The 26,539-nt window shown below is 42.8% G+C and overlaps 1 protein-coding gene across 2 annotated transcripts in view; it reads left to right on the forward strand.

The window, feature by feature from the left end:
- The window catches only part of mrps27 (mitochondrial ribosomal protein S27), a 107,087-nt gene that overhangs the window by 45,719 nt on the left and 34,829 nt on the right, over window positions 1-26,539 (forward strand). For both annotated transcript variants that reach the window (XM_078564235.1, XM_078564243.1), the window contains exons 5-7: window positions 12,083-12,197; window positions 20,655-20,733; window positions 23,200-23,315. In XM_078564235.1, coding sequence (XP_078420361.1) covers window positions 12,083-12,197; window positions 20,655-20,733; window positions 23,200-23,315 — 310 coding nt within the window. The remainder of the gene's footprint in view (window positions 1-12,082; window positions 12,198-20,654; window positions 20,734-23,199; window positions 23,316-26,539) is intronic.

Consider the following 26,539-nt stretch of genomic DNA (forward strand, 5'->3'; position numbering starts at 1 on the left):
CAACTCATCTATCTTGTTACAAATGCTGCATGCATTCAGATAAAGAACCTTAAGCTTTGACTTTTTATTATTGCTCATTCTGGTTCTGTTTTCAGCTGCACTCTTCTGCTTAGATTTTATGCCCCTTCCTGTTACACTTTGATTATCGTTTGCCTCTTCACTACCCTGCATCTCTGCTCTCTCATTTCTTTTTGATTTTTTAAGCTTCCCTCAATTGAACCCTCTCCCCCACTAATTAGTTTAAAGTCCTATCTACAACCCTAATTATATGATTCGCCAGGACACTGGTCCCAGCATGGTTCAAATGAAGCCTGTCCCAACAGAACAGTTCTTTCCTTCCCCAGTACTGGTGCTAGTGCCCCATGAATCAGAACCCATTCCTCCCACACCAATCCTTGAGCCACGCGTTACCCTCTCTAATCTTATTTACCCTATGCCAATTTGCCCGTGGCTCAAGTAGTAATCCGGAGATTATTACTTTTGTGGTTCTGCTTTTTAATTTAGCCCCGAGCTGCTCGTAGTCCCTCAGCTGAACCACTTTCCTGGTCCTACCTATGTCGCTGGTACCTACGTGGAACATGACAACTGGATCCTTCCCCTCCCACTTCAAGTTCCTCTCCAGCCCAGAAGAGATGTCTCTAACCTTGGCACAGTGTAAGCAATGCAGGCTTGGAGACTCTCTGTCTTTGCTGCAGAGAACAGTATCTATTCCCCTAACTATATCATCTCCTATTTCTACTACATTTCTCTTTGCTCCCCCCACTTGAATGGTGCTCTGTACCACGGTGCTATGGTTAGTTCATTCATCCTCCCTGCAGTCTGTGCCCTCGTCCATACCGGGAGCAAGAACCTCACACCTATTGGACAAGGGCACTGGCTGAGGCTCCTCCAGAGCTAAATTCTGGATCCGCATATCTGTGTCACATGCAATCACACCCTCCTGTACCTGTCTACGGTCCACATTTGATGTAATTAATCTAAGGGGTGTGACTGTCTCCTGAAACACAGTGTTCAGGTAACTCTCCCCCTCCCTGATGTGTCACAGGGTCCGTAGCTCGGACTCCAGCTTATCAACTCTAAGCCAAAGTTCCTCGAGTAGCCAACGCTTGCTGCAGATGTGGTTACCGAGGATCGCACCGATGTCCACCTGCACTCACATACTACAGCTGCAACACAACGGCTGCCCAGCCATCTCCATTCTATTTAATTAATTAATTTGGATGTTAAATATTTTAAAAGTGTACTTCTTAACTGTACTCATCAGCAGTAATAATGTCTCCTGATTTAAACCACTTGGCCAATCAAAAGAGACACGGAAGAGATGCCCACCAATCAGCTACCTGTTTTCCTTTGACGTCACGCTTCGGCCCTGACAGGTAGAAACAGGTCCTCCTCTCGCACTCTGCTGTAGGTGGTGCTGACTGCCTGTCCCAGGGTCCGCCTCTCGCACTCTCCTCTAGGTGCTGCTGTCTGCCTGGCTCGGGGTCCTCCTCTCACACTCTCCCCTAGGTGCTACTGTCTGCCTGGCTTGGGGTCTTCCTGTCACACTCTCCCCTAGGTGCTGCTGACTACCTGGCCCGGGGTCTTCCTCTCTCACTCTCCCCTAGGTGCTGCTGACTTTTTTTTTGCAAAAATATTTTTTTTTTTTTGTAAAAATATACTTTATTCATAAAATATCTTCAATCACATTCCAAACCATTTCAAAAACAACATTACAAGGGTACAATCCAGGTTAAACTTGATAAGAACAGATTTTTTTTTTTTTTTTTTGTAAAAATATACTTTATTCATAAAATATCTTCAATCACATTCCAAACCATTTCAAAAACAACATTACAAGGGTACAATCTAGGTTAAACTTTTACAAAATGTATCACCAGGTGCATAAGTACAAACAATATTACAATCATTTACAGCCTTTCATTTTGATCTGTACAGCCCGAGGGGCTCTAAACAGTTCCCAGTCTCTCGGTGCGCTGTGGTAGAAAGGTCTTAGACAGCGACCCTTCCCCATTGCGCCTTTGCGGCAGCTGCCCCAAGCTTTAGTGCGTCCCTCAGCACGTAGTCCTGGACTTTGGATTGTGCCAGTCCGCAACAATCGGTCGGGGACAACTCTTTGTGCTGGAAGACCAACAAGTTTCGGGCAGACCAAAGCGCGTCTTTCACCGAGTTGATGATCCTCCAGCTGCAGTCGATGTTTGTCTCGGTGTGTGTCCCTGGGAACAGCCCGTAGAGCACAGAGTCCTGTGTCACAGAACTGCTCGGGATGAACCTTTATTCACAAAATATCTTCAACAACATTTCAAACCCTAGGTGCTGCTGACTGCCTGGCTCGGGGTCTTCCTTTCACTCTCTCCCCTAGGTGCAGCTGACTGCCTGGCTCGGGGTCCTCCTCTCACACTCTCCCCTAGGTGCTGCTGTCTGCCTGGCTCGGGGTCCTCCTCTCACACTCTCCCCTAGGTGCAGCTGACTACCTGATCCAGGGTCCACTTCTTACACTCTCCTCTACGTGACACATTTCACCCCTCCTTTGAAAACAATCTAGTCTGGTTTATTTAAAAATGCAAATGTCCTTTTACACCTTACATTCTAAACTTCCCCCATGTTTACCTACCATTTGAAACCTAGCTTTATCTTTTGTTACATCAAAGCCTCCAGACCAGCTGCCTTTAATCCAATTAAGCCTCACACACACACACACACACACACACACACATAGACACAGATACCACTATTTTACAGTAAATTCCAATAACATTATTATATCTTCCTGACACTAGCTTTATATTCCAGATTTATTAATTGAATTCAAATTGCACCAGCTGCCACGGTGGGATTTAAATCCATGTTCCCACAGCATTAGCCTGGGTTTGTGGATTACTAGTCCAGCAACATTACCACTATGCCACCGTCTCCCCCAAAAACATGACAGACTAACATCCGTATTCTGCCAACAATTATGAATTTGACCAGCTGATATGGTAGTCATGATAATGAAAAAATTATAAATGGAGATAATTTAAAGATGGGCCTTGAAGATTTCAAGTGGTGAGACTGACTATTTCCTTTGGCAACTTGTTCCGCTGTGGAATTATTCTTGGAAAGAAAGATTGCTGATACACTGCCTTGGAAACAAATGGTCTTTGTAGCTTTTGTGGATGGCTACCTTTTGTCATAGCTGGAGTACACTAGGCACTTGTTTCCCATTGAGGACTTTTTGGACTGCGTTTTGTCTGGCACCACCCACCAACCTTGTAGCCATGAGCGGCCGTACTGCAAAGAGCTCCCCACAGCTTTGCTCAAGGGATTGTCAGTGCGCACAAGCCTCTCCACCACAACAAGGCGGCGACCCACAGAGTGTGTATAGTAAAACTGCTTTCTAGAAATGAGAATATCAGAATCAGCAGTGAGAACTGATTGATTTAACAGATTTTTGCTCCTCACAGTGAAGGATGCTAATAGATGCTAATGCCAAACACAGTGTTTGGTACAGGATGAGCTGGTGCAGAATAAAGTTCCCTGTACTCTGCCCTCACTGTGTGCCTCAGAGCGCCCTCGGTAAAGCCTCGTGGTGACACTGTTGTCCACTTCTCACTTCAGCTGTCATCACAGGACTCACCTAAGCCCAGGGAATTTAGACTCAATTTGACTTAGGGACCCTAAAGTGCAGCTAGGCATATAGATATCTGACTAAACCCACACAACTACCAGCACGCAGCACTGATAAGCTTTTTATTGTCTGCCCAATTAGGACCAAGCTTTTCTGAGTGAAGTTTCCAATTAGTGCTGAATTAAAGACAGTTTTGTGCTAGAACTGGATTAAAACTGCCCAAGCTCATTTTTAAATCACACCTTTATAGCCAGCTGACTGACCAACCTTTTATCCCAACAGTCTGTGCTAGATTTGTACATGGTTTTCAGGGATGAAAGACCGATGCATGCTGCTGCTTTAAACTACACTTTTGAACTTCAGGCAATCTGCTGTGCTGCCATTCAACTTGTAATAACCGATTTTAATTTATGCCAGCAAGGTGCCTCTCATACGCAGAAATCAATCAACATGCTTAATCACCTCTAAACTGTGTTTTAGTTTGCCTGACATAAATTGTACATTCCCCTATGGGAACTCATCTAAGCCCAGAGAACTTAGACACGGTTTGGCTTAGGCTAAAGTGCAGCTCAACATATTGATAGCTGACTAAACACATGCAACTACCAGCACACAGCACTGATAAGCTTTTCATTGCTTGTCCGGTTAGCCATTTGGGCATTCGAGATTATCTGAAGCTGACTAGATGGTAACTCAGGTGGAGAGACCTATGCTTCTGACTTGATGATTAAAGAAGGGTCATAGGGCGGGATCTTTGCCATGGAGACGGGAAGCTCAAGTTGGGTAATCTCCTGACTCGGCAGACCCATCTCCATGGGAATGACTCCCATACGTACAATTTTTGTTTGGGGGGCGGGGTGTTGAGACAGGGGCGTGATTGAGTCGGGCCTACTGCCTCTGGAGGCAGTTTGGAGGGAGCCACGTAGGTGGGTGAGTGCCGAGGTGGGCTGGTTAGAAAAACCACCTCAGTTCTCAGGGATTGCGTCCGAGTTGTCTCAAAGGCTGTTAGGCCCTCTACCCTTCACCGAAAAAACTAATATCACTGGTCAAGTAATCCAGAGACCCAGGCTATTGCTCTGGGGACATGGATTCATATCCCACCATGGCATGTGGTAGAATTTAAATTTAATTAACCTGGAATTGAAAGCCGGTCTCAGTAATGGTGACCATGAAACTACCATTGATTGTTGTAAAAACCCATCTGGTTCACTGATGTCCTTATCTTGTCTGGTCTACATGAGATTCCAGATCCACAGCAATGTAGTTGACTCTTAAAGCCCTCTAAAATGGCCTAGCAAGCCACTCAATTGCAAGGGCGATTAGGGATGGGCAACAAATGCTGGCCTTGCCAGCCGATGCTCACACCCCATAAAAGAATAATAAACAACCACTCAAAGATTTTAAATCCCCACAGGTGTTTAGTTTGTTGTAAAAACAAAAACCTCTAGTCAGTAAGCACATCAAAGATAGCTAATGCTTTAATTGCCTCTTAAAACTGTCAAATCAAAATGTGAACTCAGCCCCCTTGCTGAGGTGTGCTTTTGGAGCTTTTGAAACTCACCCAGGCATTCATAATGGTCTCAGCTGTAATAACAGCCCTTGGGAAATGTCAACAATGAAATCTATTGAAACTAAGGACAGATGGCAATGTTATTTTCTAAGTCACACCAGATGGCCTGTCAACCAATGCAGTCCAGCAGCATATGTTTTTTTAAAAAATCTCAACAGCTGCAGCCTTTTTTTTCATGTTTAAAGGGCTGGTGATTTAAATAACTTCAGATCATGACACTTAACAGATGTTATCCGCCCTTCAAGAACGTTTACACCTTCTCCATCAATTTGTGACTCTCAGACTACAAGTTAAGGCCCATGGAACACCCAAAATGAGGTTTTATTTGAACTCAGCACTTATTTCAAATGGCCCAGCTGTGTTCAGATTTGCTGCCTGTGTCTTTCACGCTCTCTCCCACCCTCTGCCAATAATAATGGGATCTGCTGGAAAAGGAGGCAGGGATTCCGCATCTGGGTCCCACTCGCCATTTTTAAAGGCCGCTGGAGTTGGCTTGGCTAAGTGAAAATCCTGCCCACAGTGTCATTACAGCATCAAAGGAGACCATTCTGCCCATTGAGTTTATGCAGGTTTTCTAGAGCAGTCCAATCAGTCCCATTCTCCCACTCTATCCCTGTATCACTGCAAATTTATTTCCTTCAAGTGCACATCCAATTTACTTTTGAAATAGTTGATTGTCTCCTTTTTATGCCACCCTTGTAAGCAGCCAGGCCGCTATGGCATAAAATGTACCACTTGCCCAAAACCTTAAGTCTGTCGCCCTTAGCCTTTGACCATCAGCTAGTGGGAACAGCTTGTCTTTGTCTACCTTATCTGAACCTGTCATATTCATGTATACCTCTATAAGATCACTCCTCAATCTCCTTTGCTCCAAGAACAACCCCAGATTCTCCAACCTCACCTTCTAGCTAAATTCCCTTCTCCCTGGAACTATCTCCTCTGCATCTTCTCAAGGACTTTCACATCCTTTCCAACGTGTGGTAACCAGACCTGGATGCAGTACTCTAGTTTTGGCCTAACCAGAGTTTTATAAAGGTTCAGCAAAACTTTCTTGCTTTTGTATACAAATAGTTGCTTGGTAGAACAGAACTTGAATATCGTGGAAACATATGTTGCTGAAGCTTTTCATCTTGCACTCATCAGGACAAACACAAGTGATTACAATTTATACCCCAGGAGAAAAAGGTGCGGATTGGTTGGCAAGTCTGGCCGCGGCATTGGCATGGAGAAAGCAACAGCGAACTATAGGTCCCCCAAGCTTCCGGGTAGTTCAAAGAAGGCACGCGGCTTGGGCATATTCCTTTTGTTTGCAGAGAACGGATCCCTGTGTATGAATGTATTTTGGTTATGCAAGCATAAATGAGCCTTGTTATTAGCTCAACTGATCATCTTAAATTGGTTGTTAGTGTAGCTATTAGCATACTCAGGATTCTTCAGCAAGTGCTGCCCAATCATGGAATCATATCTAGCAGTGGATGTTTTGTTTTGGGTTTTGCAAGCGTAGGCTGGTTGAGTACAGTTTGTACCCTGCCTATTACAAACAACTGAAGAAACATGCTGTTTGATTTGATCAGCCAATCACTGGGACATACGACCTAAGTACCTGGCATCACACTGACATTGAAATTAATACACGACATTGCTTAATTGTGTGGTAGGCAGAATGCTTTTTTTGTACTGATGGCAGCATCATATTAGTGGAAAATACCACTCACGTAGCAATTGTAGAGTGAAACGGAATGTTTAACCTGTTCAAATTTTTGAGATATTTTTCCTTTCTATGGTAATTTGAGGTAGACGGGTGTGGACAAAAACTTTCAGCAACATGTCTGTCTTTTCAGCAATTTTCTTGCTTTTGCACTCAATACTTATTTATGAAACCCAAGATCCCATGTGCTTTGCTAACTGCACTCTCAATATGTCCTGCCACCTTCAAAGATCTGTGCACACTAATCCCTAGGTCCCTCTGTCACCACACACTCTTTAGATCTATGGTTTAGGCATTCTGCCGAAATGCATCACCTCATACTTCTCTATATTGAATTCCATCAGCTAGGTGTCAGTCCATCCTGCTGGCCTATCTATGCCCTGCTGCAGTCAATTGGTATCACCCTCACTAACGGCCACAACTCCAAGTTTGGCATCATTGGCAAATTTTGAAATTTTATTCTATATTCCAATATCCAAATCATTCATTTATGGCAAAAAAGAAAGCAGTGGCCATAGCGCTGACCCTTGGGGAACACCCCTATCTACATCCTACCATCTGAAAACAACCTTTTTCTTATTCATTCTTGGGATGTAAGCATCACTAGCAAGGCCAGGGTTTATTATCCATGAGCAGCTGGTGGTGAACTGCCTTTTGAACCACTGCTGTCAGCGTGGTGTAGATACACCGACAGTGCTGTTAGGGAGGATGTTTCGAGATTTTGACCTAGTGACAGTGAAAGAATGGTGATATCGTACCAAATCAGGATGGTGTTTGACTTCCAGAGGAACTTGCAGATTGTGGTGTTTCCATGCATCTGCCGCCCTTGTTCTTCTAGGTGGCTGAAGTCACAGGTTTGGGTGACTTGCTGTTTTCTGTCCTTAAGCAATTTTTTTTTTTACCCAAGCTGATATTGAGCCTCCTATTCCATGAGCCTCAATTTTGTTAACCAGCCATTTATGTGGCACTTTGTGAAATGCTTTCTTAAAATCCATATAGACAATATCCATTGCATTCCCTTCATCAGCCTTTTCTGTTAGTTCATGACTATTCATGACTAAGATTGTCACCAGCAGCTATGGGAAGATAAATATCTTCACATTTATACATTTAAGCATGTTCTGCCTATCTCCACGCAATAGTGATGCATCAACATCAATAGAAACAATGGGCTTGGTTTTCACCTGCCACTGGGGCTAGGAGCAGAGGTGGGCAGATGCTAAAAATAGTACATCTGGCCTGCATGCCAGGACTCTGCCTCCATCCCTCCCAAAGGCCATTTTCCCAGAGCCGGGTTGGGGGGGCAGAACCAAATAAGTCCTGTTAACAGAGCTTGACTGAGATTTTCCAGATATCCGCAGATGGTGGGGGCCAGTTTAATTACCTGGAGGTGGCCTCCTGGTGACAGACCAGGGGATCAGCGCTCCGAGCAGGCACAGAGGCCCACACTGCCTGCTTGGGTGCTGCAGCAGTTGCTGGCTGCCCCATAGTGGGGCTTCCAACTTCCACAGTTGTAGCCCATCTGCAAAAGCCATATTTTATTTCGACTTTAATAAAGTTGGAGAGATTTTGAAACACCCGCTCCCTCACTTACTTGCCTTGGCATCCTGCTGCTGCTTTCAAGCTGGAAGGCCTCTGATTGGCCCTCCAGCTTTGAGAGCCCACCTGCTGGCTATTAATTGGCCGCTCTGGGGAAAATTACAATGAGGGACTGTTTCCTACAGAGTACAGGCTTCTGACCATTGCTTGAGCCTGATAGAAGGGACCAGAAGCCTGTCTGACGTAAGATTTGTACAGAACTGATGTTGATGAAATGTTTCAGTCCCAAATCACCAGCTAGCATGTTTGATGCCACACAGTGGTCTTCACAAGCATCTGTGGATTAGCAGTACCTCTGGTGGCAAATGTTATTCCCGTGCCTGAGAAAGAAGCTGCTGCCTTTAAAAGCCATGGGAAGGTTGGAATCTCAGGATAAAGATCATGCCTGCCGAGTTGATATGATGAATACTGAATATTGCTTGTATTAAGCTACCATTACACTGTCACTACTATTGCAAAGTATGTCTTTAAGAGGTGACAAATTCTAATATCCGTATAGAAAATTTGGCATTATTTGTGCAATAGCTTAAAAGATCATCTTCTGTTCAATGATCTCCTTTCTCATCTGTTTTGGAAGGTTAATAAGATAATTAACGCCTGTTCCAGGAATTGCGACTAAAATGTCTATCAGCCATATGAAATGCTTTGGGTTTTTTTTTTAAACCAACCTAATATTTGCATTTTGCTCTTGTATATCTTATTATATTCCAGGCCTCTATAAACTGCTACACAAATCATGGCCCACTTTGTATTTGAGTGTTGGAATTTGTCAGTTTTTAAAGATGTATAATACCAATGGTAGGGTAAAGTTACATTAATAATTGAGGGACAATTTATTTGTGTACCTTATGTTTTTCTATATGATCAACTCAACAGACACAATCTTTATGCTTGTCCCCAAACAATTACTGTTGAAAATGTTTACCAATTATACACTCCAAATACAGCAAGACCTGGACAATACCCAGGCTTGAGCCAACAAGTGGCAAGTAACATTGGTGCTACTTAAGTGTTAGGCAATGACGAGCTCCAATAAGAGAGTATCTAACCATCATCCTTTGACATTCAATGGAATTGCCATCACTGAATTCCCCACTATCAATGTCCTGGGGGTTAGCATTGACCAGGACTGAACTGGACTAGCCATATAAATACTGTGGCCAAAAGAACAGGTCAGAGGCTAGGAATCCTGCGACAAGTAACTCATCTCCTGACATTCCAAAGCCTGTCCACAAGCTGCAAGGCACATGTCAGGAGTGTGATGGAATACTCTCCACTTGCCTGGATGAGTGCAGCTCTAACAGCACAAGAAGCTTGACACCATCCAGGACAAAGCAGTCTGCTTGATTGGCACCCCATCCACAAACATTCACCCCCTTCACCATTGACGCACAGTAGCAGCAGTGTGTACCATCTACAAGATGCACTGAGGACCTCACCAAGGCTCCTTAGTAGCAGCTTCCAAACCCATGACTGCTACCATCTAGAAGGACAAGGGCAGCAGGTAGATGGGAACACCACCGTCTGGAAGTTCCCCTCCAAGGCACATACCATCCTAATTTGGAAATATATCGCCGTCCTTCACTGTCACTGGGTCAAAATCCTGGAACTCTCCCCTAACAGTACTGTGGGTGTACCTACACCACATGAACTGCAGCAGTTCAAGAAGGCAGTTCACCACCACCTTGTCAAGGGCAATTAGGGACGGGCAATAAATGCTGGCCCAGCCAGCGACACCCACATTCCATCAATGAATTTTTAAAAAGTATAAATTAATAATTGAAATGCGTGTGAATTAAACTGAGGCAAAACTTTGTGCTGCATTTATGCTACAGAGCCACATCTACTTGAAGTCATGCCTTTTGTATTTGTTTTTTTTTTATAAATATGTGATAGAAAACTAACTTGGTCTGACCTGTTCCAACGGCTCTATAAGTAATTCTCTTTCAGACTCAAATACAGCAAACATTAGTTGCTTCACTTTTGGGGGATATTTTGTATCCAACATTTAAATGCTAATGGGAGAGTTTTTGCAAGGTTCTCTCACTCTCGCGCCTTAACTTGGGCAGAAGGTTGGCGGAACACCCACTCCCCCCCCGCCCCAGCCTCCACCTTCCTGCCTCCCGTAAGTAAATGGCTGTTTTTAGTCATCATATGTCATTTCTTCGTTGGGGGCAGATGTTATGGCAGGAAACCGAATGAACCCTCACAAAAATTCCAGGCGTAGGTTTGCTCTACTGGGCTTATGTTTTCAATCCCAGGTTATAGTCAAATGTGGTTGTTTTACATTGCGAGTGATTTATATAGCACGGCCATCAACAAGTAACTTTGCATATGCAGTAATTTAAAATTCACAAGTTATGTTGTGTATTGCTTACTTATTTGTCCTTTCCTGATGGAATCACAGAAGTTTACAGCATGTAATTGGTGGCTATTCCGCCCGTATGCCTGTGCTAGCTCTTGCTAGCAATTCAAAATGAATCCTACCTACTCTCCATAGCATTGTAAGTTCCTCTCAACAAATATTTATCCATTTTTTCTTTAAATGGTGCATTAGTCTGTGACTCAGTCACTCCCTGTTGTAAAACATTCTCTGGTTAGTCTCTGAATAAAGAAATTGCTGGAACATGGGACTCAGTAAAAGACTATGGGTAGAATTTTAGGGGTCCCCGGCGGCGGGTTTGTGAAGAGGGGCACATATAATTCACCTGGTGGCCTTCCCACCACTGGCCCCCTCCCCCAACCTGTCAGAAATTTTACTGGGGCCGGTCAAGGCTTAGGTGGACTGCCTGTCCTTGCCCCCACTTCAGGGGTGGCTCCCTCTTAGTTGCAATTTTAAAGCCAACAGGAGGAGCTCAGGGTGAGTGGGGGGGAAGCTGGGTAGGTTAGCCTGCTTGAGGCTCAGGCGGAAAAGAGAGGTGGCAGTGCGAGGGGGGGGGTGTTGGTGGTGGTGGGAGGGCCTCCATCATTGGACCCCTTTCCTAATCAGGGCACCCCTTCCAAGCTCTGCATCCCAACCCCCTTCCCAGGCACTTCTTCACCCCCCCCCCCCACCCCACCGTCTTTCCAACACTGCACCTAGTCCTCTTGTTCCTGCACCACTCCGGGGGCCTGCCCTCCTGTCCTGCCGTGAGCCTCCCATTCTTACCTTTGTCCTGGGCCCCTGGCACTTAGATTTATGGGACTAGGTGTAGTCCCAGCAGTAGTTACTGCTCCTGCTAGTGCTGTCAGCCAATCAGATGGGCAGGGCTCCCTCCTGATTGAGGGGCGGAAGTCTCGCCTCTAACTAATTATTGCTCCACAGAGCGTTAAATGGCTGCGGAGCAGCCAACATCCCTGCCCTGGAAATCCCACCACCTGAAAAATCCTCGCCTGTGTCTATCTGTTTCCAGCACTTTCTGTTTTAAATTCAGCTAGCTTGATTATGAAGTACATCAGATGCTTTATGTCCCTCACTTTGGTTTTTATTTAACATCTGATCCAATGTTAGTCCAAGTTCTGTTTGTCTGAAGCATTAGTTTAATTGTTTTAGTAAAAATACTGAAGGGCAGTGGCTTTGAAACTTATTTTGTCGTCACCTCTTTTTAAATCTTAGGTTTCGACATAGTCCAAACTGCTGGTATTTAAGAGATTGGACTATTCACAGCTGGATTCGACAATGTTTGAAGTATGATGCTAGGGACAAGGCCTTGCACACCGTGAGAAACCAGGTACAATTAGTAAACTATGTAGCTGGATAAACATGCATTGCAATGGACAACATTTTTGAGTATGAACGAGCGATCCATCACAGTATAGAAATTAATTAAAGCAGGTGAAAATTATATTTTTAATTCTGTTTCAGTATTCCTGGCATTAGAATAAAGGATTTGTCAGGAACAATTTACTTGTACATATTTGACCTGATTAATTTAAAGTTATAATCTCTAAAGAGGTATATGTCATGTTTCCTGGAAGCAACTGATTTGAACTTCATCACAGAAATGGGAGTGCATGAAATTAAGTCTCTGGCGTATTCCCAAGATGGAGTTTAGCAGAACAATCCTGATAGGTAACACACAAAAGATTTCCACTGAAAGCAAGAATCTGATCATGTAGCATGCAATCCTGTATTGCGTTGTCACTCACATAGGCAACATCACCTCATTTAGAGTCATACAATGTAGTTACTGAGTCAGAACTTAGTACTACACTTTTGTATATGTGCAGAGAATGACTGATCCCTTTCAATTGCCGTTTTCTTTTCACACTTGACTTCATCTAAATACTCAAGCTGCTTTTTTGTTACAGTTGTAAGCTTTATAGTCTCAGGCATATGACCAGAAAGATTTTTGGGCTTACGCAGGTAGGAGATTGGAATTTTGACCATGTATAAGGCTATTCACAGTTTGGCAGCAGCAGTGCACCAAAAAACTATCCTTTAGTAATTAATAGATCCTAATATTTTCTGATAGGTTCCCCCTATCATCCTAAAAGGGACTTGTAGTTTAAATATCATAGCCAAGATATTCCTTTTTGTGATGAGATTACCACTCTTTGACGAGAGCATAATGAGCTATGTTCCCACAGCCAGTACTTGGAATACCAGAATGGAGAGAATAGTGCAACCAAGGGTAGAAGTTGATACAGCGTAAATCAACCAGCACGTTTTTGGGATCTGCAACTCATGGAGTATCTCTTAGACCCCTGAGCTTGCTGACCAATTTGCACATTAACACACCATTATTTTTCTAGCAAGACCCAACCCTATGTCTGCAAAAATAGAAAATACGTTCCAATTTACTTCTTTGAAGTGCTGAACCAATATTTGTATTTATATAAAAAAAACAAGCAATCTATCTTTTAATAGATTTTATTTTAGACCAGAATATATAGCTTGCATGCTTTGTGGTCACAACGTTTTCATTTAGAGAGTTCAAATATGATCTAACTATAATACTGATATGTGAAACAGATGTTTTGCTGTGTCAGTTTTAATCTTTTTTTCCAAATTACCATGCACTGTGCTATGCAATAACATCAGTGGATTACCCTGAGTGCCACCATGAGGTTGTGAGGTCACTGTGGTAGATTGCTGCAGCTAACAGTTTTTGCACTGAAAAATTGGTACAGTGCCTTTTACATGTTTGCCAAACTAAAAGAATTTCTGACACTGAATTTTTGTCTGGGGTCAGGAAAACCCGACCTGTGCACTTTTGGGGCTTATAAAATGCATGACCCATGTGACTTTACGAGGGATTTTTATCTTTTCACATTGATTGGGTTTGCAGTGCACTTTGCGAGCCATGATGGAGTGCGTGAGGAGTGGGTGCAGAGGTGGTCTTGTTAGAAAGTCTGCCTTGGTTCTCCAATGCAGCAACCTAGTTCCCAACATTGTTTAAAAGCCCCCTAAACCTCAGCCCTCACCCACCTCACCACCCGCCCCCCCCCTCACCCCATGTCTCCTCACATTCCCTGATGTCTCCTCATTTCCCCATGCCAGCCCCATTTGAATGTGTCAAAACGTTTTACACTCCCCTTTCAGAATGTTCCCAACTCCCTAGCAAACTTTCCGTTTTCTTCACAAACTCTTAAACCTGTGTGTGCTCTTAAATGGGCTTCCAAAACTCTGCACCGCCAGACAAAAACGCTATGCAGGGGGAAATAGGATTCTCAGCCCGATTTGAAACGGGGGAACCAGACCTCCGCAGCAGCGGGTGTGCGTTTTGCATATTAGAAATTCCCAACCTGCGAAAAGGGCAGAGAAAAATGGCACCAGGGTTGGGATCTCCTCCAAGATTGGATCTCCCCTCAAAAAAATCAAAGTGTGGCCATTCAGGCAGTGCGCCTCCACACCCGGACAAAAATCTGCCCCAATAACTAGAGTTTAAAATAAGGGGAGAATTCTCAACAAGAAACTGCAATACCAAAATCTGTTTTCCATTACAATTATGCATCCGTTAATTAAGAAAATATAAATTTAGTTTTCATTATTATTACAGGTGTCAAAGGAAGGTAATATAACTCTTAGACTGTCAGCATCTTTTGAACCCTTAAGCAATCTAGGTTTCTATATCAGCTTGGCGGCTCTTGGACTGAAAGTATATGCTAATGATACAGTGATGATAAGGATCCCTGGAATTCAACAGCACCCATAGAATCAGTCGATTATACAGCATGGAAGGAGGCCATTTGGCCCATTGTGCCTGTGCCAGCACTTCGAAAGAGCTACCCAATTAATCTGGCTCCCCTTTTCTTTCTCTATAATCGTCTAAAATTTTTTCCTCCAAGTATTTATTCAATTCCCTATTGAATATTCCTGTTCAAGTTGCTCCCACCAGCCTCTTTTAAGCAGTTAATTCCAGATCGCAGCAACTCGTGTTCAAAAAAAAAAAGAAATTACCTCATGTCGCCTCTGGTTCTTTTGCCAGTCGCCTTAAACCTGTGTCCTCTGGTGACTGACCTTACTTATTGGGTAAAATTTTTAGCTCGGTGGGTGGGCACGCACCCAACCCGCTCGAGCGTAAAATGACCCGCATTGACGTTGGGCGAGCATCCCAACGTCGACATGCAGTCGGGCGATATTTCATTCGGCGGGCGCTCACCGAAGTCAGCAGCCTGCCCGCCGACAATTAAAAGGCCTGTTAAGGCCACACTTGAATTTTTCATTGCCTGTCCAACCTTACAGGCGGTCAGGCAAAAAGGCCAAACGGCCTTTGTACTTTTCAGGAAACTTCATCCACGGGTGGGATGAGGTTTCCTAAAGCAAATAAAAATAAAATAAAAATTTTAAAACTTCATTATTAACATGTCCCTGCTCATCGCACTCTTTCTCCCCCCACCACCACCACTGTCTGCACAGCGCTGAGTGCTGCCGCTCACATCCTACGCTGGGCAGGCCTTAATTGGCCCGCCGGCGTGAAATCGCCTTCCGGCCCCCCGATCACGGACAACGGTCGATTTCCCGACCGCCCCCAGCTGAGCCCACCCGACATGGGTGAAATTCTTCCCATGAGAATGGTTTCTCCTTGCTTGCCCTGTCTAACTTTCATGATTTTGCATGCTTCTGTCAAATCTTCTCTCAACCTTCTCACCTCGGAGGAGAACAGCCCCAGTTTCTCTGCATAGCTGAGGGTCCTCACCTATGGTACCATTCTGGTAAACCTCTCTCCAGGGCTTTCCATTCTCCCTAAATGTGCTACCTAGAATTGAACACAATGTTTTGACATGAGGATGAACCAGTGTTTTATAGCGGTTTAGCATCACTTCTTTGCTTTTGTAGCCTATGCCTCTAGTAATAAAGCCAAAGACCCCTTATGCTTTTTAACAGCCTCCTCAGCTTGTCCTTGTGCAAACATCCCTGTTCTCTCTGTTCCAGCATCCTTTTTAAAATTGTACCATTTAGTTCATGTTCCTCTTCTCATTCCTCCTACTCAAAATGGATTTCTGTGCCAAGCCAACCAGATTCTCCAGCACATATTTATGTCTTATGAAAAATGTAACTGTAGCAATTTTTATAATAAAAAGCACAAGTGTGGAGATTGGGGTTTGAATTACAAACAGTCCCTGGTGAGGAAATACAGAACAGCAATGAAACAAGAGCTGAAGCAAAGACTGCAGCTGCTAGTAAAAGAACGGGAAACTGAGACCTGGAGCAGCCAGTCAACAAATAGCAGTCCGCTATCCTGCATTCAGATTATTATTTTAACAATGGACTTTTAATACGAAACTTTACATTGGTATTGAAGGCGGCACTTTGACCAAAAACTATTGACCCTGCGATTTTTGCCATTAATGCAAATCTGCCCACACAAGGTTGGCTGAATGACAGGAAACAGAGTAGTGGTGAACAGTTTTTCTGACTGGAACAAGGTATATTTTGGGATTCACTAGGATGCAGGGCACAACTTCAAAATTTGCAGATGAAACAAAACTTGGAAGTACTTTGAACAATGAGGAGGGAGAGATAGATTTCAAGAACACAAGACCAGAGCAGTGAAACACGGCAAATGAAATTTAATGCAGAGAATTGAAAGGTGATGCATTTTGGGAGGAAGAATGAGGAGAGATAATATACAATAAAGGATACAATTTTAAAAGGGTGCAGGAGCAGAGGGACCTGGGGGAACATGTGTACAAATTATTGAAAGTGGCAGGGCAGATTGAGGAAATGGTTAAAAAGGCAAATGTGGTCCTGGGCTTTATAAATTGAGGCATAGAGTGCAAAGCAAGGAAGTTATGATTCAGCCTCAGTGGGAGTATTGTGTTCAAGTCCGGGCTGGGCACCACATTTATGATGTGATGGCATTAGACAGGGTGAGGAAAAGATTGCCAAAATTGATTCCAGGCATAAGAGACTCCAGTTAGGAGGGTAGATTGGAGAAGCTGGGGCTGTTCTTCTTAGAGGAGAGAAAGTTGTTAAGAGATTTGATAGAGGTGTTCAAAATCACGAGGCATCTAGATAATTAGATAGGGAGAAACTGATCCTATTGGTGGAAGGGCCAAGAACCAGAGGACATCGATTTAAGGTGAATGGCAAAGAAAAACCAAAGGCAACATGAGAAAAATATTTTATGCAGCGAGTGGTCAGAATCTGGAATGCACTGTCGTAGGGTGTGGTGAAGGAGGATTCAATCTTGGCTTTCAAAAGAGTATTGGATAATTATCTGAAGAGAAAAAAAAATTGCAGGGCTAAGGGAAAAAGTTGGGGGTGTGGGACTAGCTGAGTTGCTGCTCCAGAGAGCTGACATGGACACAATGGAATGAATGGCCGTCTCCTGTGCCTTAACCATTCTAAATACTGGTGAATGTAGACTTTCAACACCATCATATATGCTGTCCTGACTTTATAGAAAGTCAAATGAAAAGCAGGTGGTGAGAGGAGACATGATTGCAAACCAGCAAGTTTGCATCATTTACTTAAGCAAATAGAATAATTTTCAGAGTTATTTCTTTGTGCTCCTCATTTCATGAAAAGTTAAAAGGACAATTTTTCAACAATATTTATTTTCAAGCTAGCTATCCGCCCTGTCTATTCCGTAATAATGATTTTGGAGATTGGGCAGTAAAATGTGCACTCCTGTTTGAAGAGGTTGCAAGCTTACAGAAGTGACCAGTGAGCTTGAGAGCCAACCTAGCTCAGACCTTAGAGATAGAGATTTGTAACAGCTATTTGAATTCTTGGTGCATCCTTTCTAACTGGAAAGTTCAATATTATAACCACTCTTTTGTTTTAGAGGTTAATTATTTGCCTTCTATTCAGATTCCTAATACAGAAAGATAATTGAATTCTATTACAATATTTATCACTGGACTTTTCTTTTGTTATATTTTTACTCGCAAAACTATTGATGTTTGTTGTTTAGCTGATGAATTTGACCTTGCCAGACTTGATCACTTTTCGAAAAGCATTGCTCTGGTACTAAGAGAGAATATGCATCCTTCTCTAATGATAATTTAATATGTTCTAAAAGGGTTGTCCTGCATGATTGTTGGAAACTTGAAGCATGTTGGAGAAGTTGAAGCTTCATTTATTTTTTTGCACTACTTCTAACAATAGCCTGAATTTCAAAATGCCATGGTCAGGCAATGAAGCCAGTGCGGTTGCCTCTACAATTTTGAGAACCAGCTATCACTGGAGATGGAGACCCAGGCCCGGTTTTTCACCAAGTGCCGACTCGGGACCCCTTTAAAAATGGGGAGTGGAACCCAATTCTGGGATTCCCACCCCGATTCCACTTCCTGGCCATTTTTGCTGGAGTGGGATAAAGTTGTGGGTAGCCTGCCTGCAAGCAGCACTCCCACCCTTGCTAGCTCCATTACTGGGTGGGGAGTTCAAACTGCCCCATGATTTTTGTGCAATCTGTATGTATAGGTGGTTCATGGCACCTCAGAGGAGTCATGAAACAAGGGGAACCCCGGTCTCAAGTGAAGAACCAAAAAAAAACCTTCTGCTCCTGGAATTCTTTCATTGATAAGTTTTGAAATTAAAAAAAACACATCTGGTCTTTCAGTTTCAATAGTTAGATGCTGTGTTGAAAGTGAGATATGTATTTACTGCAATGATTATTTATAGGGCTCCATCCTACAAAGGTGATCCGACCATTACATTGATCAGCACTGTAGAAGTGTTGAGATGCATTAGAGTACTTTCCTATTGGAAAAAGTGATATTGTGCATTCAAAACTGAAGAAAGCAATGCTTGGGAACTCTACTGTCATGATCTGAAGTGATTTAAATGTCCGCAGCCCTTTAAGTTTGAAACAAAATGGATCTGCAGCAATCACATAGAGAAAAAAAGACAGCTGCTCCTGGACCGAGCTTAAGAAAAAACAGGACCATCTGCTTTTGTAGTTTTATTAGGCTCCATTGTTCGCATTTCCAAGGGCTTCCTTTGACAGCTGGGGTCATTATGAATGCTTGGCTGAGTTTCAAAAGCTGTTAAACAACTTATCTCAGCAGGAGGCTGTGTTCACAGTTTGATTGACAGTTTTAATAGAATATTAAAGGATTATCTGTCTCTGATGTGATTTTTACAACTGAATGACCACCTGAGGGGATTTACTTTTTTTTCAATTGGGTCAGGATTTTTTTGAAAAAATGAATAGTTGTGTTTCTCACTGACTATTAGATTGTTTATCACTCTATTAAATAACTGGAAGTGTATATTTTCAATATCAATTTCAAATGATTCCCTTTGCTATTACATGGCTTCTGTACTAGTGGATACTGGATGAGTGGCTATGGAAGATACATGGGGGGCATGGAGGGGTATGAAAGGGCATGCAGGAGCATGGGGGGTGGGTAAGGGGTGAAGATTTGAGGGCCTGACATTCATAACCATAACTGGGCCGTTGTCCCAGTAAATGGAGACGGGCTTGCCTCCAGACTGGGTGACCGCTTTGCGGAACGCTTTCGGTCTGTCCACAAGCAAGATCCAGACCTCCCTGTCGCTTGCCATTTCAACACACCACCCTGCTCTCAAGCCCACATGTCTGACCTTGGCCTGCTACAATGTTCCAGTGAAGCTCAATGCAAACTGGAGGAACAGCACCTCATCTTCCGACTAGACACTCTACAGCCTTCCGGACTTAACATTGAGTTCAACAACTTCAGATCATGATCTCTCTCCTCCATCCCCACCCCCTTTCCGCTCCCCCTTTTTCCAATAAGTTTTATTTTTTAAATGTATTTTTCTTTTCCCACCTATTTTTAAATCTATCGTTTTATCTCCACCTTTTAGCTCATTTAGATCCCTTCCCCCCACCCCACCCCCACTAGGGCATCTGCTACTTGTTTGTCCTGCTTTCTACCCTTAATGTCACCATTAGCACATTCCTTAGATAATATCACCACCATCAACACCCCTTTGTCCTTTTGTCTACTATATCTTTGGCAATCTCTTCTTTGCCTCCACCTATCATTGGCCCTCTGTCCAGCTCTACCTGTCCCACCCCTCTCTACCAGCTTATATTTCACCACATTTCTATATTTCTTTAGTTCTGATGAAGAGTCATACGGACTCGAAATGTTAACTGTGTTCCTCTCCGCAGATGCTGTCAGACCTGCTGAGTTTTTCCAGCTATTTTTGTTTTTGCCTCCATTGCTACCTCGGGCCTGACTCCATCCTATCCCTGCCTCCTTGGGACAAAGTTATGGCGGGCAGGGCCTCCTTAATGGCAAGGCTGCTGAGTGTGCAATTTTCCTGACTCAGCCTTCCTACCTCCTTCACAAAAATCCGGCTACCAGCATTGTTTGAGAAATGGGCTGAATGGACCAGCCTAACACAGTACTTTCCTCAATGTAAATTTAAGAGAAAAAAATTAATACACTTTGGATGGTGTACTCACAAATTGACAGCTTTAGAATTTCCCTGCAGGGATCAAATTGGTGAAGAGATGTTACATTTTTATGTGATCAAGATTTGGGAATGCACACCTTAAGTCTGTCTGGTGGCCAATGCAGTACCAAGCTGAGTTGCTTTGCAAATGAGACCCAACAGCCGGGGCAGTTCTTGACTGACGGGCACATTGGCCTGGGTAATTTAGTATTGCAGTGCAGCTTGTTGTTAAATCAAAAGAAAATGTTGTGTAGAGGTGCAAAGTTATTTTTTAGAAGTCTTCTTTGATTTGAATGTTGGTGATTTTATTTTCCTCTCTTGGATCTGTAAATATCAAATTCTTTTGCAGTTACAATATGGAACTTTTCCAGATAACTTCACATTTAATTTACTATTGGACTCTTACATTAAGGAAGAAGACCTTATGAGTAAGTGAGAAATGTTAGTTGACTGATTATAGTTTGTATATTTAAATTGTCTGATTTGAGGGGAAAATGCCGCCAGTCATTTATCTCCAAATTGTCCAGTGTATGAAGTTCCAAAGTGTGCTAAAAGTCTGATGTAAGAATTAAACACTATATATATATTTAATTTTATGTAATTACCCTGTCATTAAAATTTCTAAGTTGGTTGAGTGAGACCTGTCAAATAGTGAGAGGATCCACAGATACCTACACACTAATTTACTAACCTTAGCTGCACTATCATTTGAAGGCCCCACGTGGAGACCTGGGCCAGTATTTTGCATTTTGGGTTGGGACCAAAATTACACACTCATCACCTCACTCCTGCCCCAGGTCTTTTCCCGTACTGATAGGAACATAAGAGCAGGAGAAGGCCATTTGGCCCCTCATGCCTGCTCTGTCATTTAAATTGACCATGGCTGACCTTCAGCCTCAACACCATCTTCCTGCACTATCCCCGTATCCCTTAATGTCTTTGGTATCTAGAAATCTTTCGACCTCTGGTTTGAACATACTCAATGACTGAGCCTCCACAGCCCTCTGGGGTAGAGAATTCCAAAGATTTACCACCCTCTGACTGAAGATATCCCTCCTCATCTCGGTCCTAAATGGCCTACCTCTTATTCTGAGACTGTGTCCCCTGGCTCTCGACACCACCCACCCCACCCGCCATGCAACCAGGGAGAACACCCCTCCTGCATTCATCCTGTTGAGCCCTGTAAGAATTTGTACATTTCAATGAGGTCACCTCTCATTCTTCTAAACTCTAGGGAACATAGGCCCAGTCTCCTCAATATCTCCTCATAGGACAATCCTGCCATCCCTGGGATTAATCTGGTGAATCTTCATTGCACATCCTGTATGGCTAGTATATCCTTCCTTGGGTAAGGAGACCAAAACTGCACAGAATACTCCAGGTGTGGTCTCACCAGGGCTCGGTACAACTGCAGCAGGACTTCCTTATTCCTACACTCAATTCCCCTTGCAATAAAGGCTAACATAACATTTTCCCTCCTAATTGCTTGTTGCACCTGCATGTTAGCTTTCAGTTCCTTATGAACCAAGAACACCCAGGTCTCTTTGGACATCAACATTTCGCAAACTCTCTCCGTTTAAGAAATACTCTGCATTTCTGTTTTTCCTACCAAAGCGGATAACTTTACATTTTTCCACACTATATTCTATCTGCTGTGTTCTTGCCCACTCACATAGTCTGTCTAAATCTCCTTGAAGCCTCTTTGTATCCTCCTCACAACTCACATTCCCATCAAGTTTTGTGTCATCAGCAAACTTGGAAATATTACAGTTGGTCCTCACATCCAAATCATTGATATAGATTGTGAATAGCTGGGGCCCAAGCACTGAACCTTGCGATACCCCACTAGTCATCGCCTACCAACCTGAGAATGATCGTTTATGCCTACTCCCTGTTTTCTGTCTGTTAACCAATCCTCAATCCATGCCAGTATATTTCCTCCAATCCCGTGTGCTGACCTTCTGTGTGAGACCTTATCGAAAGCCTTCTGAAAATCCAAATACACCACATCCACTCGTTCACCCTTATCCATCCTGCTAGTGGAGATGGAGAAAGCACCCTCACTCACTGCCAGTGTCCTAGCCTGTAGTTGTTTACTGATGTGGAACAGGCTTATGGACCAACTGGTCTTTCCCTGCACGTTATTTTCCTATGTTCATACATATAAAGGCTGAAAGCAGACTACTCAGTCATACTGTACATCCTTTTGGCCAAACAATTCTGATACATTAATTGGAGAACATGAGGAGGAGAAATATTTTTTAAAAATTTTACTTCAAAGTTAATTCAGTATGGCTGATAGCAATCTGCCCATTCCAGCTAACCTAAATCACAAGTCTTTTCTCCCCAAGGTTAGTTGCCTCTACTGTATGCTGCGACCATTCAATATAGTTGCAAAATGTATCTATAAACAAAGAGCGATAGTTAAATGTTCATTAAGGTTACTTGTTTTGGGGGAGGAAACATGGGTTGGGATACACAACAGAGAGCTGTCTGACAGTTTCAGCATTTAATTAACAAGAAGGATGGAAGCTCTCCCCAGTGGCTCTGGATGTGTTGATGTTTATGGTACTGAGCAATGTCTTCACCTCCATCTTGTGCTACAATCAGTTTCAGTTATACAAAAATCTGTAAAGCTAACTGTGTTAACTACTATGTGAAGCCCAGCTTAAGGCAGGGTGTGTAACCGAGGCTAATGTTTTCTACTCCATTGTTGTAATTACTTTAATTTTTGATGGCTGTGCAATAGATTTATAATCTTGTACACATTTAGAAGGACAAGGCATTTGCACAATAAATAGAATTTAAGATAAATAGCTGTTGCCCCAATTAAAAATATTTTATTTCTAAATTGACTATAAGGACGACATATGAAACTGTTGCTCTCCTTCCAGATGCGCTAGCTGTTGTCAATGAAGTGATGCTACAAGAAGCATTTGATGAGCAATGCACACAGCTTCTTTCTCTCTATGTTCTACACAAATACCTACATAGTAAGCCGGAGTTGAAGGTAAAAAAAAAATACATGGATTTTCTCTACAGTGCCCTTGTTATGAAATGCATCTCCAGTTCTGATTAGGCAGTTGAATTATAGTGACAAGTTGCTGAGGAATTTATTTACTCAGTGGAAAGACAATTTGAATTCTACATACGTCTGCACTTTCATTAGTTAATCACATTTTGGCTGGCATGAAGGAGCATTAAACCTTCAGTAGATCTTCAGTATTGATGCATTTAAGGAGAATTTGATGCATTCAAGGGGAAGCTAAATAAGCACATGGGAAAAATGTTTAGAAGGTTATGCTGCTGGGATTAGATGTGAGGGGTGCTGGGATTCTTGTGTAGAGCAGTTGGGCCGAATGGCCTGTTTCTGTGCCATACATTCCATGTATTTGGTTCTTCTGTTCAAGCAACTGGCAGATCATTGCAGTGGCTAAAGGACAAAAGGCGGAATGGTGATGGAAATCTTACAATTATATTGAACTGCAATCTGTAGAAAATTGTTTGCAATGTAATTGTTTGCTGGTTTCTAATGCACCGAAAGTTATTGTATTGTCCCGATGTGTGTAAAGATGAGTATGCAAAAATTTCCATAAATGGAAACTGCAATCTTAGCAATTATTGTATGGATGGCCTTTACATATGTATCCAAACCCCATAGCTACACATTTTGATTGCTACCAATAGCTGCATATTTCTAGGCACAAGTTATAGGTAAAATTCTTGATTGATCAAGCTTAAAAACATCAGACTGCAACCTTGAAGGTTAACACTATCAGCTTTCTAAGCATTTTACATGATGCTCTCATATAAACATAGATAACAATCTCATTTATTGGTTCTAATTTTTACATTTACCGTGCTTGAATAGTACAACCCTCAAAGAATTATTAAGAGGATTACTCAATTTCCCATTATGCTGTGAAAGCAATCGTTAAGAACCACAATCAGAATTGAATTTTTATTTATTCTCCTCACAAAATCATGATTGTACTTTTTTATCTTGTACACATACAGATTAATCCTGTCAAATTTATAAGATATGAAAGGAAATCAAAACTTTCGAATGTGTGATGGATTTTTATTCCTGTCTTTTACTTATGGATCAAATATAATATTGTATTTGATAGTAGAAATGTAAAATGCATTATCACTACAGCAGATAATTTATCTGAGATCTGTCAGATCATATTTTAGAACATGGACTAGAGAGCTCAGCAGCTAAAAATTATAATTTTTGAGCCTACACTTCTTTAAGTTGTTCTGCGAGGCAAGTCCAATAACGGGTTTTGTTTTCTATCAAAACCATAGCTGATTAAGATATTTAGGCCAAGTAATCAATGGTCTTGTGGCATAAGGTAAATCAGATTAGTAATTCATCATTTTATGACCTTGTATGTATGAGAAAATCTAATGAAAACTTTACAGAAGATCTAAAGAAAAAAGCTGATTTGAATTTCTATTTGTTCATTTTTCATTCTTTGAAAGCCCGTGGTCCAGCCGGTTCCCACCCAGTTCCCATCCTCCCAACTCTCAACTCTAGAAGTCGCATTAGAAAACATACTGTGAACTGGCATCTTCTACCTAGGATTCCACAGCTCTACTATTATAACATGTTAGGCTGCCTTAAAAGTATTTTCCAAGAACAAAGCTGTTTTTTGTGTAATGGTTCAGGCCTTAAAGCTGTTTGTTTCTGCACCCAAGTTTTTAATTAGAAAATCTGGCATCTAAACCTAAGAATGAGTTTTACATCATAAATGGGCAGCTTAGTCAGGCTACGCTGATGCAGGTCCAACGCAGAGACTGAACGTATCATGCCAGACTCTTTGCTGTGCACAGCATGACTGAGGAATTTGTACTAAGCAGTGGTACAATTGGAGTGTAGAATTGCAGCTCCTTTCACTGCCTTAGTTCTATTCTGTAAGCCGAAGTTAGATCATTCTTTTTCCTCCTCTCCTGAAGGTGCTGACTCTTGTGTGGTTCACCAGGCATTACTGATCACAAACAAAAACAGAAAACACTGGAAAAGCTCAGCAGGTCTAACAGCACCTGAGGAGAGAAAAACAGAGTTAACGCTTCGAGTCCGTATGACCCATCTTCATTACTGATCACAACTTTGTGGCTGTAGCCATTTTTCACGCCTAAACTTAAACAATCAGTGTGGAAGGCATTGCAGTCAAATCTGATCCTGCCCTTGTATGACGTTCACGCGTACACATTTTCCAGCAAGGTTAATTGGATATTGACCAGCAGTGGGACCTGACTGAAGGATGCTGTGGCCAATTGTAGCATCTTTTCCCACCACCCCAGCTGAATTCACTTAGCTCAGCACAGATCAGGAATCTTTTAACCTCTACTTTAGCCCAGTATCTCACCACAGAAAACTATCCATTTTGCACCTGACAGAGGGTATCCTCAATGTGAGGGTCTCCACAAGGACTGTGCAGCCGTCACTCCTACCAATAGAGTCACGGACAGATGCACCTGTGACAGGTAGTTTGGTGAGGATGAGGTCAAGTAGGTTTTTCTCTCTTGTTGGTTCCCTCACCGCCTGCCAAAGAGACAGTCTAGCAGCTATGTCCTTTAAGACTCAGCCAGCTTGGTCAGTAATGATGCTACTGAGCCACACCTGGTGAAGATAGCCCCCTACCCAGGGTTATTCTGTGTTCCTGCCACCTCAGTGTTTCTTTCAAGTGAGGTTCAACATGGAGTAGTACTGATGCATCAGCGGAGTAGTGGGGGCGGTAGGTAGTAATCAGCAAAAGGTACACTTTTGATCTGATGCAATGTTGAGGACCCCCAGTGCAACTCCCTCCCAACTGTATACCAGCTGTACACCACTGAGTCACCACCTCTGATAGGTCTGTCCTGCCAGTGGTACAGGATGATGGTGGCGGTGTCTGGGACATTGTCTGTAAGGTATGATTACGTGAGCATGACTATGTCAGGCTGTTGCTCGACTATTCTGTGGGACAACTCTCCCACAGATGTAAGTAAGAAGGACTCTGTGGGGTCAACAGGGACGAAGCAAGGGTTGGGATACACAACTGAGAGCTATTTGACAGTTTGTCATTGACATTTAATGCTGGGTAGTTCATTCCCGTTTGATACAACTGAGTGACTGAGGGTATTTAAGAAGAGTCAACCACATTGCTGTGGGCCTGGCCTATGTGACTTCCTTCCCTAAAGGGCATTAGTGAACCAGATTTGTTTTGCGATAATCAGCTTTGGTTT

The sequence above is a fragment of the Cetorhinus maximus genome, chromosome 2, assembly GCF_964194155.1.
Source record: "Cetorhinus maximus chromosome 2, sCetMax3.hap1.1, whole genome shotgun sequence".
Classification (NCBI taxonomy): domain Eukaryota; kingdom Metazoa; phylum Chordata; class Chondrichthyes; order Lamniformes; family Cetorhinidae; genus Cetorhinus; species Cetorhinus maximus.